The sequence below is a fragment of the Hesperophylax consimilis genome, chromosome 12 (genome assembly GCF_061612785.1).
Source record: "Hesperophylax consimilis isolate HC1 chromosome 12, BYU_Hcon_1.0, whole genome shotgun sequence".
In the NCBI taxonomy this organism is placed as follows: Eukaryota; Metazoa; Arthropoda; class Insecta; order Trichoptera; family Limnephilidae; genus Hesperophylax; species Hesperophylax consimilis.
In genome coordinates, this window is record NC_142847.1 from 693410 (window position 1) to 709013 (window position 15604).

At 35.2% G+C, this 15604-nt stretch overlaps 1 protein-coding gene across 4 annotated transcripts in view; it reads left to right on the forward strand.

The window, feature by feature from the left end:
* Positions 1-1053: 1053 nt before the first annotated feature.
* Positions 1054-15604, forward strand: part of gig (TSC complex subunit tuberin) — a 75861-nt gene continuing 61310 nt past the window's right edge. For all 4 annotated transcript variants that reach the window (XM_089638006.1, XM_089638009.1, XM_089638007.1 and 1 more), the window contains exons 1-7: positions 1054-1268; positions 1393-1526; positions 3724-3978; positions 5905-6041; positions 7143-7317; positions 8488-8682; positions 9436-9577. In XM_089638006.1, the coding sequence (XP_089494132.1) occupies positions 1193-1268; positions 1393-1526; positions 3724-3978; positions 5905-6041; positions 7143-7317; positions 8488-8682; positions 9436-9577 (1114 nt within the window). In that variant the 5' untranslated portion in view covers positions 1054-1192. The remainder of the gene's footprint in view (positions 1269-1392; positions 1527-3723; positions 3979-5904; positions 6042-7142; positions 7318-8487; positions 8683-9435; positions 9578-15604) is intronic.

Here is a 15604-nt window from a genome sequence, read left to right on the forward strand (position 1 = left end):
ACTAGTACATATTGAATCATTTGGCGGGTTGGAAATAAGCCGACATAGCTCAGTGGATACAGAGCACCTGACCGGACATCAGAAGGCACGGGTTCATTTCCCGTTGGCGGCATTTATTTTTACTCGGGAGATGTTTTCAATTTGTATTAGTATTTCGGATGACTAATTATTGCTTATAATTATTTAGATAAATAGCACGTTAACCATGCGTTAACCACTAAAGCCTCTAACATTTTGCAATGTGCTTTTCTTGGGAGCATAAATAAACCAATCACCTTGGGAGCACTGTCAGACTAAAGATTCCGCGGAAACTATTTTCGCATCACGTTTCGTATTTCAAATAAATTCGCTGTTTTTGAACGTATTTTAAATAAAATCCTGTTGATGAAATCAGATGAAAGGATCTTTAAAAATCGATATAGGCAAATAAAAATATTTAAAATTTGAAGGCAAACAGAGATTTAAAGTCGCTTTCCGATGGTTTTTATTAGCGATGGGCGCAATCAATCAATCATCGATGATTTTCTCGATCTTTTTTACCATCGAAATATTTTCGACGATTTTTCGGAAAGTTTATGATATTTCTACTCACCGCAACTTATTATTTACATGGCATTGCAAAAGAGATATTTGCAAATAATATTTTTTCTAGGAATGTGATCTACGAATATGTACTATTGTATTTTTTGCCAACAGCGTAATGTAGAAAGTTTGAACCCCATAGACCCTCCTTTTTTATGCGCCCATTCTCGCTTATGAGGGAAATTTAGCTTCGACAAGTTTCTCTCTCATAGAATCCCTGACAATATAAGCCGACTGAGACCATTACTAAAAAAACACTGATATACCCGGAACATGGTCGTAAATCTGGAAATTCCAGAATATTCAATCTATCTACAGCAACACTCGCATGATCAACATCCGCGCAGTACCTACCCACGAAAGCGAAAAGATAATATTTTATAGCCGAAAAATATTTTCAACAGCTGATAGCTTCATAGCGAAAGTGCAGATACTGCAGAGATCTGTCAAATTTCTTTGGATTAGCTACTATCGGGCAGATTTTTTTTTATAAATATGTGTTTAATATTAACCATAAGTGTAAGTAGGTAGTTTATAAATTTTGTTTATCATTGAATAAACTTTTTTACTTGATGTTAAGAGCAAATGAGATCGTATTAACCTCGGCAAAATGAGTTCAAAAGACAAAGAAAACAAGTCCTTTCAAGAGAAGCTGAAACAATTTTTCCGAGGAAGAGGTGGCACCGGTGAGTATTCCACACTTTATTTTAAGCTAGAAGCACTTATTAATTAGAATTATTAGCAGTTAAATCGTCAATTAATCAATTTAATTCGAAATGAACCTTATTAATTGATTGTCTCGTTTTGCAGGTAGTGTAAAAAGAGTAGATTTTGCAATCACACCGGAGCTGGAAAGAGAATTGAGTTCGGATACTCCAACACCTCAGAGATTAAAAGTTATTCGAGATCTTTGTGGCAATGTCTTAACAAATCACCTGGAAGATGTAAGTACTTACTATGTGACAATTTATTTCGATTATTCAATGTAAACTTTAGAAAATTTGCACAAACTTTTGCATTTGTATACTTTTGGTGTTTTGTCATCTTTGGATGGTTTAAAACAGCGTTTACCGATACATAAATGGGTTGAAACAGCGTTTACGGGAAATTAATTCAATATATCCGCAACAATATTTTTGTTAATATTTTACCATAGCAAAATGTCAATGTTTTGGTGAAATTTCTGAAAAGCTAATTTCAATTTATGTTATAAATTAGTACACTATTTATTCTCACATACAAACAAAATGCTTAAGTGAATTTGAAAGTGAATTTTATGAATATAGACTAGAGGTCTGCAAATTGCAAACTCTATAAAAAATGGAAAACAACGCTTACCTTCTCAATAACTAAAATTACCAGAAAATGGACTGAATTAAAATAAGGAATATTATGAAATTATATTTTTTGAGAGTATCCGTTTTTATATATATATATATTTTTTTTTTAAACCCCTGATGGTAGCCATGTTATCTTACGTAGAATATTATTGTTTGTGAGGTAAAGTACAAAACTCACATTTGATACATTTATAATAACACGCCGGCATATTTACGCCGGTCTTACTTGAATGGCGAGAATGATATTGCTGTCTGATTATTTTTATATGAATATTGTTTTTTTTTTTTTTTAAATTAATTCCACATTTCCCCCCTCAGGGAAATATAGAGGCTGATGCTCAGACTTTCGAACTTTCCGTGTTTTTGATGATGTCGGGGCATATTTATTTAAAAGATATGAAAGTGTTTTATTATAAGTCTTGACAAGTTCAGTAGGGGTCTTTGTTTCCCAAACATTGAGTGTACATAATAGAGAGGTCTGTAACTCTTTTACTCCATTCCCTCTGCAATTGTTCTATATGGTACTTTGGGCGGGTTAAAATCAATATCAGTGCAAACAAGCCGATGATCTGAATATCTGTTAAGAGCGGTGCACCACTGTTCTTTGAAATTAGTACATTCAATGTACCACTAGCTTCGTGAGTTGTCTAGCTAATAAATCTAAGAATTTAACAGTGTTTGGTGATGTCACGCGCTCGAGATGAATATTAATGTCGCCTGTAATAATGAGTGTGTTGGAGAGTTAAACAAAAAATGTGAAAACTCATTATAAAATTCGACAGATAAAATAAAGAAGAGAAAGTGGTGACTTGATTGAGACTTAAAAATTTATCTGGACACTATAGTTGCCCTGGCATCCAACAAATCTTATTATTTAATGAGCAGGCAGCATTCTGCTGATGCTCTCAAATCTGATTTCACAATAATTTTAACAGTAATTGAGTTGTTTTAAATAAGTTAATCCTTTCTTCTCTTCAAATAAGAATCTAATTAGCTTTCAATTGGTTTATATTAGTAGCATCGATGACATTTATTTTTAAAAGTTGTTGTGATGAAGGGCCTAGCCAGCCGAGGAATTGAACACACTATGCCTGGGTGGGACTCAAACGCGATGACAACTTAGCCACCGACCGGGAAGACATGTTGTGGAAATTAGTTCCATGCATCCAGTACTCTGGAAGGAAGTGTTTCCTAGAATTGGATGCAAAAAGGTGTTTTGTTAATTTTTTTTGAGTGTCCATGGAGATTTAAATTTTTGTTGGTGATGTCTAGATAAAAGTTTGAATGTCTCAATCAAGTCGCCCCTTTGTCTTCTTTCTTTTAACATTGGTAATCTTAGTTCCTTGAGTCTATCTTCATATTGGCGGTATTTCAAAGCTCCTAGTATTTTTTAAATCGTCTCTGTTAGATCTGTATCCTTCACAAAATATGGACTCTATATTTGGAAAGCTTATTCCAGGAGAAGTCGCACACACGTTTCATATATTTTTCTCCATCTTATATCAAAGTCCGGTGTTAGGTCAAGGAAGGCTCTCCAGATTACATTACAATCCCAGGGATATGCGGTTCCCATTTCAAGTCTTGTGATATGGTAACTCCTGGGTCTTGTTGTAACATGTATAAATTTGACATTCCCAGGGATATGCGGTTCCCATTTCAAGTCTTGTGATATGGTAACTCCTGGGTCTTGTTGTAACATGTATAAATTTGACATTCCCAGGGATATGCGGTTCCCATTTCAAGTCTTGTGATATGGTAACTCCTGGGTCTTGTTGTAACATGTATAAATTTGAATATGCAGCAAAAGGCGGTGGAGAAGCTATGGCTGCTGACACGGGACCTACTGCACGCCGAGCAGCCGAGGGAGTGCCGCCACACGGTGTTGCTATTCCTGCGCAGCCTCATCCAGGGTCAGTATGACCTGCTGACCATCACACGGGCGCAGTTCTTCCGCCTCATCCGGGACCATGACCACCACGAGGACACGCAGCATCGCCTCGAAATCCTGCAGACCCTCACTGATAGCGGGAAGGATATTAAATATTTCGAAGATGAGGTGAGATCTGTATACTTTATACTGTTACAATTTGTTTTGGTGTTATATTCCGCCACAAGGAGAGAGAGTATTATGTGAAATTTTTATAATTAACATTGAATACAAGACATGAAAACGAACCGAATGTCATAAAAATGATGTTGAGATTTGGCAGTTAGGGTTTGCAAATTTCTTTTCAAGTCCCATGGGATTGCAGATAGAGTTTGATAATCACGCAGGATCCTGCGGGATTTATGTTTTTTTTATTTATTAAGGGGCGTTAAATTGAAATAAAGCCAAATATATTTTTTATTATTTGTGTAAGTCATCTTTGGTACTAGTAATATTATGGAAAAAAAAACACTGAAAAGGTGCATAATTAGTCATTTAAGAAGACTTTGATTGTAAAAACCTTACGATTATGAAGAGTCCGGTCACCCATATGTTGTGAACGGGCATTACATTTGTATCTAAAAGCTTCCACACTGTTGGTGGGACTGTCATCAAGAAGTTGCGAGTTTTCTGAGGGTATCTCCCTCTTATACCATTCTCAAAATGGGACATCTCTCTCTTCAAAAACAGTTTCTAGGTCTTGAAGTTTCCGATGCGGATATATTCTCTCTTACTAACATCAAGACGCGTTTATTTTTCATTGTTTCATTGACACTGCTAACATTGCTATTTACAAGCGTGTTTTGTTGTAACATTTTTTCCAAATCCCTGGAAAAATCTGCAGTATCTTTTGCTGAAATCCTGCGAGATTGCGGGATTTCCAATCCCAAATGGCATTTTCAAATTATTAAGGAAGGTCATGATAAGTCCTAGTATTCTGTTCACAAAAACCCTGGTTTTTTCCAACCCTAATAGTGGCACATGTAAAGATTATATATACAATTAACTTTCCGAAACCGATCGAAAGATATGTTAAAATGAAGTGGTTAAAATAAATTTCTGTGTTAATTATGGTTTGTATAGCTCTTAACCCGTTGGGCGCTTAAATCGACTAAGGTTGCCCGATTTTATTTCTCCTTTCGACTATTTCAGTTTAAGATGCCCAAAGCTTAAGACAGGGGTGGAAATTTAAAGAAATTATAAATTAACTTTTTTTAATTAATTTTGTTTTGTTTAACACCTAAAGTTTTCTGCGGCATTCTCACAAATCTATAAATAATAAATAGGTTTATGAATCAAGTAGTAACACCATAGATTGTTAAGTCTTCCAATTTACAGGAACCTGTCATTGGTCACACCAGTGGGGAGAGCCGTCCCTGTTCTGAGTGGGTCTCATAGTGTGTTCAATTCCTCGGCTGGCTAAGTCCTCCGTCATGACACAACATTTTCTGCTTACTGTGGTGGTAGTAGGAGATTTTCAAATATTGTAAGGTTATTCGTAACCCCGGGAATGTTTGTCTTGCAACGCACTTGAAGTGAAATGACACAAAACTATGCTATACATTATAATATTATTATTATTTAGTCATTGTAAAACTCATTTAACACCACAATATTGGGCTTTTACAAACATGTTATATACATAATAATTAAGTGGACCAGTCAATATAAAATTATAAAGAACCCATGCAGAAGAATAGTATTATGCCAACCTTAATAATTGCTATTATTGAGGTATGTTATTATAGCCTTCTTGTAACTATATGCCGTGCCTATTTCTGCCAAAGTGTTGCCAACTGCATGCAATCTAGGTACTAGTATCTAGTAGTAGTTTTAGTTGGTATGTTGAAGGTGATTGGGCTTAGTAAATCGGATTGTCTGTTATCACAACAACATTAATTTATTAAATTTAAAATGTACATCTCAAAACATAAACATAATACCATAAAAAAATAATGATAACAATGATGACAACATGTTGTTGAAATGTTAAATAAATATTGTGACAATTTTCCATGCTGTAATAAACATTGAAAATGTTTGTTTTATTACCAGATGGGAATGTTCATGTTGCAATGGATGCCAACCATCACCAGCCCGGAACTGATTCAAGACTTCCTCGCGGTCCTTGTGAACCTTATCAAATTCAATGCAGCTTATTTATATGAAGAGGTTATATCGGGTTTCGTAAAGTGAGTATGCATTTGTTATTTTGGCAGATTGCGTTTACAGTGAAATTTTCCTGTAAGAGTTTTCAGAGGAGCCTAAAAATAAAAGTGTGTATAGTTTATATTGAATAAAACCATTGGTTCATCATTAAGCCTGTTACTTACAGTAGCAATACACATACAGCCCAGTTATCACAGTCACTATGTATGCAAGGCATTCCACTGCCGCTCCAGCCTTGATAAGTGACATCGAGGTGCTAGCAGTAACACATGTCTGACATTTACCTCACCCAAATTTATGTAAATTGCCTAATGTTATCAGAATTATATTCATCGAGCAATGAGGAATGTTTATCTATATTATATTATATGTTTAAATTATCAATCTAAAACCTATCTCCTCATTTATGCATCTCTGTCACCAGTTGACACAGGGAGGGGGAGAAATGTTCCCTGGCACTTACGCTTGCCAGAAGACTCCACTTTGTAAACTTATTCAAACAAAACATGTGGCAGAAGGAACAAACAGAAATACGTGCGACACTGAAGAGGACTAACTGAAATGTTTTAAAACTACAATAATGAACTCTGGTGACTGGTAAAATGGTTAGCGCGAGCAAGCTAGATGGCTTGTACATATAATAACCAGTCTAACTTTGTATAAGTAAGATAACAGCACACGGCCAATTGCTGAATTCGACAAATGAATTAGGGAGAATTAGAGAGCTTGATTTTGTGCTTTCAATTGGTTAAAATAAAGCTAAATTATTTTAATGTTAATACCTCACGAGTGTCCCAATTGCTCCCAACTATCTGGAACCAGTGAGACTATGGCATGCCCAATTGGCGTATGTTGTGAGGCTGAGGGTAGTGGGGAGGGGACGATGATGGGGAAGAGGAAGGTGGAAGTACCCAGTTATTCAGATCTGGTCACCAAACATGACTAAAGCCATTTCAATTTTGAATGGTGGTCTTACACCAGGGAGATACTGAGAGTATCTTCCACTCTGGAACCAGTGCAAATATATACCGACATTATTATAATGCTAATTTTCATGTTTTACGCTTACTGTTTTATTTGAATGAGTTAACTGTTATAATAAAAAAATGACTGTTTTATTCTAGCAACACGTGTTACCTCTGCTGCTATTCTGCAGCTCCACAGGTGGTACTGGGATGCCTCCAGGTCCTGGATGCCGTGCTCTGCTACTCCATCTTCCCCCACGAGTCCCTCCAGACCTTCATATCCGCTCTCTGCAGGACTGTCAACGTGGAGCAGTACTGTCACACGTGTTGGAAGGTTAGCAGACAAACATTTTGTTAAATTATTCTTTTATTAATTTCTGTCTGCTAAGTTTGTACATGATTATGACTTGTTGGTAATTACATTAAGTTAAATATTGTATTAAACATATTGTTAAAGAATATATATAAGAATAATGTCATTATTGTATTGATTATCTTCATGTGTTTACATTGTCTTTATAACGTTTACAAGCTGATTATCACGCCATGTCAAAACATTACTTTTAAATATACTACTTTCTAGTACTTTATACTTGCTTTGTTTGATTTGTCTGGGCATTATATATTTTTACACCATTAAATTATATATACATCTGTCCAAAAGATGTATTAAAATTGGGATTAACCGGTATATTTTGGCTTATTTCTCTACTTGAGTGTTTATGTTGGGCAGTATTCTGATGTGTTTTTTAAAGTTTAAATAAAACATTTTTTGAATAAGTTTTTTGAACATTGAAATCTTAATTTTTTAAATGTTTCGTCTGTAGGAGTTCTAACGTGAACTTTCAAAATTGTCTTACATAATAATCACTCAGTTAGTCTACTTGTTTGTTTGTTATTACAATTTAAATTAGATAGACAATGACTATAATCTTATTGGAAGTCTAATTATGCAGATTTGATGAATTTGCTAGGGTAGAAACAATGATCATTGAAGAGATCCATGTTGTAGAAGGGAGGAAACACAGAAGCTGGCAAATCGTTCCACAGCCGAGCTGTTGAACTCAAGAACGAGTCGTAGAAACGACCCATTCTCATGCGACAAATGTCAACTGTGTAAAAATGACGGGCGAAGTTTGTCATGTTTCCTGACCAAGCACCAATATCGAACGGATCAATGACGTTCCTCAGAGCATCTTCCATCTAATACTGGTAGTAATCGATCGCATTCAAAAATATTCAAAAAATCAACTAGAAATATGACTTTCAGATTGTCACATTTTGTAAAAACATGCATTTTTGAGACTTGCAATATGAATAACCAACGATATGTTTCCGATACAGCTTAAAAAATTGTCGAAAATTCATTGAGATCGATTTGATGATAAAAAAAAAATGTAGTCTCTGGTTTGGCATGATTACTGTTTATCTTGGATTTGTCTTTCTCTCTATTTCATTGCGTGTTGCACTGTGTTTTATGTACGAATGTTGATAAAAATTCCAGATAATGCGATGTGTGCTGGGCACGGACATTGGGCACACGGCCCTGCACCTGATGTGCGTGGCCCTGGCATCTGGGGGGGCCGACTGTGCCCTGGTGCGGGGCGCCGTGTTCTACCTCAACATGGCGCTGTGGGGACCCAAGCGAGTGGTGGCTCTGAAGTGCACGCCTGCGCAGGTGCTGCCCAGCTTCTTGAAGGTTGGTTTAGATTTACATTCAGCCATTGCCACTGCTCCTTTATCACACACACATTGTTAAGTATAAGCATAGTATAATAGAAGTTCTTTATATTCGCAATCCTCCTCACTAGGGACTGCAGGTTGTTGTGTTGGTGTTATACTTATGCTGTCTTCATGTTTACTTGTCTTACTTGTTTTTCTCCACAGTTTTTTAATTTCATTTGAAGGAATTATATAATTTTATAGCATGGAATTTATAATTTATGGTTTTGTAATGTTACATATTGTCCTTGTGGTGTAGATGTGTTAGTCGGTGGGGTACTCATTTTATTCCTTTAAAGTTGAGTACACCATTTGTTAATAGAGTTTTTTTTATAATACTGAAAACATTGACATTCTCGAGGTGGTGGTCAACTTTTTGTCTCAAAACTTGCCGAGCTTATCGAAAAAATAACACCCGTAAACAGTGCTGTCATCAGCGTATTAGTGCACCTTAAACGAGTTTGTTGATGTGCAACAAAAACAGCGTCGGTGACATCACAGATCCTTGTGGCACCCTTTTGAATTTGAATAAGGACCAAAACAGGTATTCCTTCAGGCATCTTTGTCGACTTTCAACTCATTTAAGACCTGGAGAAGCTCCTTGTCCCGGATCTTTGGTTCCTTCATTTGGAAACCGTAGTGTGAAATGGATGGGAGTCTCCATTATCTTTTAAAGTAGAGTTTTCTTAGTGAATTTAGCCAAGCTACTAAGTTTGTTTGTTGATTTCAGGCGCTGGAGGGCAACCAGTCGGTGGTGACGTACGAGGTGATTCTGGCCATGCAGAGCCTCGTCAACAAGCACGGTCAGGAGCTGCACGAACCGGCCTGGGACCTTATCTTTAACATCATGCTCACTATTATTAATCAATTAGGTAAGTTGCCCACAAGTATTTGTGCTAACTAACAATCATATGCAGAGAAGATTGAACTACTCACACTACACATTAGCAAACATCACAGGATGAATAGTTTAAATTCAGCGCCCTTGAGGTGATTTTGCACAAAAATGGCGCTATACAAATCATCCAAATATTATTATTATTACCAGGTAGAAAAGCTAAACAATGAAGAGAAATAAGAAGAGATTAACATAAATAATAATATTTAAATTAATTGTAAACGCCTTGACGGGCTTTTATATGGTTTTATAATTAACATGATTTACTGCATCAAACATAGACAACTAGAGTTTTTTTGCTGTTTAGCTAACAAAAAATAAAAAAAATTTAGAAAATAGTTGTAGTACATGATAGATATGACGCCTAAATATGTCTTATTTTTACTAAATTAAAAACCTAACTTTTTATTTAAGATTATTCACTCCAAACTAGAGTGTTGTGAACTCCTGCAACTCATAGATTTCAGAGTACCTACTCGAGCAACTAGGCAAAATATATAATTCTGCAACAATAACTTCAGTACTAACTACCACATATTTAGTACCTATTTCTCACTTTCACACACTTGGAAACAAATTCACCTCAAATATCGACATATTTAATATAAGTTTGCCTGTTTTCAAGAGATACCTGAATGACATTTTTACGTAGCATATTTAAAGAGCGATTGCGTATATTTGTTGTTTTCTTGTAGATATGTTGTGAACTTAAAAAAAATTGTTTTTTTTTGTTGATGTTTTAAAAATAAAAACCTTCTGTTATCACTGTATTATGCAGTAAATTATGTAAAATATGTATCATGTAAAAGCCCTTCGGAGCGTTTAAATTAATAAATATATAAAATAAATTTACTTTGAATATCTGAGTTTAAAGAGCCGGCACAACGGAAATCGGCTGCAAAATTTTTTACAAATTCACTGAATTGAAAAGGTCGGCCGCGACGAAAATTCGATTTACGTTGAAATATTTTTATATTTTATGAATTTACGTTGAATACCCGAATTCAAAGGGCCGGTCGCGACGGTAATCGGCCGCGAATATTTGATTTGCGCGGAAATGTGTGGTATTCATAGACATATGAATATTAGTAGACCTGCCCTAAGTGATTAAAAGCGCATTATTCCCCACTCCCCATACCGGTTCCATTGGAGCCGGCTGTGCTCGCGTATGGCCTCAAGTAAATTTAGAAAACGTGACGTCATCATTCTTGTGCGAAAATGGTTGCTTGTGGTATGAAAACTTGTAAAAATAGATGTGAAAAAGAGAATAAACCCAATTGTCGTATTACATTCCATATATAAGCATTATTTTACTTTATTTTAAGCATATTCACATCGTATAATATGGATCAGTTGTAGAAACATATACAATGACATCGAGATACGTCTGAACACAAAGCTTGTTGGTTGCTGGGAAGTAAATTATGAACATTTATAAAAGTGTCTTAACTAAATACGTAAACGAAATATTCGACTCTGAAAATAGAAGAAATTTATTTTGCCGAATTTGGACTTCGCAAATTTGTTCATAACGTGGCGAGTAATTTGCGCTCCCATGTAAAAATGTCTATTCATTCAAAAGCAGATTTTACTTTTAAGAACTAAATGGTGATATTATAATGCGAGATGCGTATATACTGTCAGATTGATTTATTGACGAATCACAGTCAGCTTTACCCCCTTCGTTCTTCAACAGTTGATTTTACCCCTCATCTATAATTTCTAGTCTATATATTCATATGTCTGTGGTGGTATTTTTACGAATTTACTTTGAATGATCTTGAAGGGCCGACCGTCGGTAATCGGCTGCGATAATTTGATTTACACGGGAATAATTCGTATTATTACGAATTTACTCCAAAGCTATTACCCAGATTTAAAGAGGCGGCCGAGGAACTAGATTTTCAGCATTTTTTTTTTTTCTTTTTTCATAAAATTTAGAATTACTTGGGAATTTGTTGATTCGAAATTTCATTTTTGATGTCCCGTGGATTTTGAATTAACGAGGTTATACTGTATAGATTTATAATACATAATTTATGATGGTATGCGATGCTCCTTAATAATAATATTATTCAGGTATATCCATTGAATCGAGAATAACAGGAAGTGCCCTAATAATACAGAGAGAGAAAACAAATAAATTTCTTATTATAATACTCCATGACATGTTAGTGGATTGTTAATTTGCTCTTTTAAATATGTGGGACTGTTTGTATAAATTCACATTTAACCCTTTCCTTACCAGAGTTCTTCTGGAGGAACACGAAGGAAAAAAAATTATATCTCTTGATTTTACAAACCAAATAGCCCCGTATTTTGCATATCGCTTGAGGAAGATATTGCTTATAAGGAATAGAACAAATGTCGTACTGGAAACACATAATATTACTGTTATTTCGAATTAAAAACGCGTGTTTTGCAGCTTTTAACGGTTTGACATTTCTCGGATTTCAACATTATTTTAAAGGTAAGATATCGCATATTTCTGTTGAAAATAATTGTTATATTGTATATATATGTCTAATCTGATATGTAAATATGATTTCCATTAAAAAACATTGGTTTTTCATTTGGTTTTCGGTAATAACATTCATGTTCCTGAGCTGGCACTTTGGTCGTTCGTGGATGTTTTTCATAGAAATCTTTCTTTGGCCTTTAATATTATTTTACTTGTTTTTATTTGATTCTTTCAAGATATATTGATTTATTTTATTATTTTCCGGTAGACTTTAACTTATTTTATTAATTTTTATAGATGGAGCATCGTGGTTTCACACATGAGGAGATCATCGTGATGCTGGAAGGAGATATTTCCGGCGTGGAGTTGGAGTTGGAAGATGAAGATGAAGAGGGCTGGTCAGTTGAATATTTCCAGGATGCTGCAGAGGAAACCAATGTGGAGGCATTGAGCCAAGCTTTTGGAATGGATGTGGAAGTCCATGTAAGTACTTTGGTCATTATTTCTTATTGTTATATTACAGCAATTATTGCGTTTGATGTTGATTTAAGCAGTGGCGGCCGGTGGTCAAAATATGTGGGGGTTCACCGGATTACAACATTAAGTCATAAAATAAATTAAATAAAGGTACATACCTATTTATAAAGAAGTTCTATTCTCTGTTCATTTTGTTTAGCAAAGACCTCTATCAATGCTTAACACTGATAGTGCGTTCAGTCTGTCCTGGCTCAACGTGTTAAAAGATTTTATTCTTTTTAACGTTGAGAAACATCTTTAGCTTTCAACTGAGGTCATTCCAAAGGTCACGAATGGTGCACAAAAGTTTTAGTAATTTCACAGTCTCGGGAAAGTCTTCTAATAAACAAGTACTATAAAAAAGTTGTAAAATTGATAAAGCGCCGTTAGCTTTTGAAAAATCGTCGCGGGCGTAAATTGCACAGAGTTCACCTTTTAGGTACTGAACTTTATTTAGGAAGTCATACGTTTTAAGCGTCACATTGAAATCATGTTCTGGAAAATTTGACCTGTATCGATTTTTATTAAATAGCTCATTATGGTGTTTACCTTAGGCACGGTAGCCTGAATCCAATTGCATTCTGATGTCAACTTTTCCTAAAACCTTTAAGCTCAAATTTTTTTGTAAATGTAAATGATAAGAATTATGTTTTTTGATTTTTTCAGAAAGGTGAGTTACATCAGTAACACCGCTGATTGTCCAAACTGAATCAACATCGTAAATTAAACACGTAAAACAAAATAAAATATTCAATTGATCACATGCACAGAGCTACAAGCTTTGTTATACATTGTTTTGTTAAATGATCGAGTAAACTTCTTCGATCCAGATTTACACTCTTATTTTATTATCAGTTCAGGTTTTAGGTGGACCGGCATTTTTTATTATCACTTTGTTTTTAAAACTCGACCTATTATTCTTAATGTATTCCACATTCAAACTCATTCTTAATTTATACGTTGAACAAACACAAAAGTAATCATAAATTAGTATAACATGCAATTGATATGCCTTATTAATAATTGATATACAAGATCGATATAACCTGCAATTAAACTTCAAAACTTTCTCAGAGTAAGAAAAGTTTTAAATTCAAGAGACAATGCCTGGCAACGGCGAGTACTGACTGAACTGATAATAAGTAATCTGACCATCACTCATCTCTTAATGACAAGTTTTATCCTGTATGCTTGTATCGAAGAAGCGTAACATTCGCTGAAAAATAGCAGATGGTTAATTGAAACAACGATATCGACAATAATATCAAACATACGCGTTTTAGTTTAACTTTCTACTGAATAAACCGTTCCTTCTGACGTGGTGGTAAAACTCCGAACGCCGTTCTTGATATGGTATTATTTGCAAAGAATAGTATGTAATGGTATGGACCCACGCTTTCGACTGTTCCACAGAATATGCGACAAAGCAGTTAAATTTTGGATCGCAATCGAAAACGAACTGCTACGAACATAGGCACAAGTCAAAGTCGGTCTGCAAGTTAAGCGCGCTTAATAAGTAGGTACCTTTTGAATGAGATATTATAACCGAACCGAGTTTCGTATTGTGATTAGCCATGTCGGAAATCTTGTTGGTTGTTCGGCGCTCGGGAGCACATATTAGCTGGCCGCCACTGGATTTAAGTATGAACAAATTTGGGTTTTAAATGAAACCATAAAGTATATATTTTTAATTATAGACTTTGGAAGAGAGGCAGCATCTAGTGGAAGACGAGCCAGTGTCCTGCACCGTGCCGCAAGGACAGCCCAGTGAAGCCTCAACTTCCCATGGACGGAGATCCGATCTACGGTGGATCAAGAAAGATGTCGATCATGTGGACTCCTACTGTGATGTTACTTTCTCAAAACCACCACTGGATATGTCTGCTCTACAATATTTTTTTATGTTTCAAAGATGAAAATATTATAAAAAATATTGTTGAGCAGACAAATTTGTATTCAGTTCAAGAAAATAGCACCAGCGTCAACACCACATTATGATGGGTATCCTTAAGTATACGGCATTCCACCTTTACTGGGCCAATGATGCGAGGCTCTCTCATCGTTGATGTCATGCCTAGAAATCGTTTCACTAAGTTACGCTGGTGTCTTCATTTAAATGACAATAGCTCGTTGATTCCAAGAGGACAAGAGGGTTACGCCAAATTATTTAAAATAAGGCCGATGGTAAATTCCCTCCTTGAAAATATGGCCAAGATCGAACCTGAGGAATTCAATTCTGTAGACGAGCTCATGATACCGTTCAAAGGGAGAAGTAATTTGAAACAATATATTAAAAACAAGCCACACAAGTGGGGCATCAAAGTCTTCTCCCGAGCGGGAGCCAGTGGGCTCGTCTATGATTTTGAAATTTACACGGGCAAAAGCACGAATGTCGGTTTGTGTCTCCAAAGAGAAAGAAATTGTTTTGTTTTATTTCACCACTAATATTTTTTGTTCTATTTGTTTTTCTTGCGTTAATTTAGGGTAATGGTCCGTTGTTTAAAAAATATATATTTTGATTTTTTTCTTTTTTACTAAAATTATTTTAGCATAATATTAAATTGCAATTTAATATGCTTGCCTTTATAGATTAATAGAATTGATTTTTGTGTATTTATTTTCTATTTAAACAATTAAAAACACTTTAAAATTATGTATGCTCCTTGTACTACCCGTTCTTTGACTTACACCCCCTAAGCCCCAATGTTCTTCCTCAGGAACATGAAATATTTCGAAAACCTATATATGGAAAATTTTTTTTTTTTTTTTTTTTTAAATATTGAAAAAAATCACAGAACTCAATAGTGTAGACAAACATTTTTTCGTTGGCTGGAAAAAGTCTGGTATTGAAAGGGTTAATAGCATTGTACAAAGGACACATTCAAGACAGTTAATTGAATCTGTGAATATTGAATTGGGTGCGTCTAATTGCTATCCAAGTAACCTACCAACCGAACCACGGACAGCCTCAATACAGTGAATTCTCCATCGATCGTTCCACGAATAATCCTTTTCCAACATGTG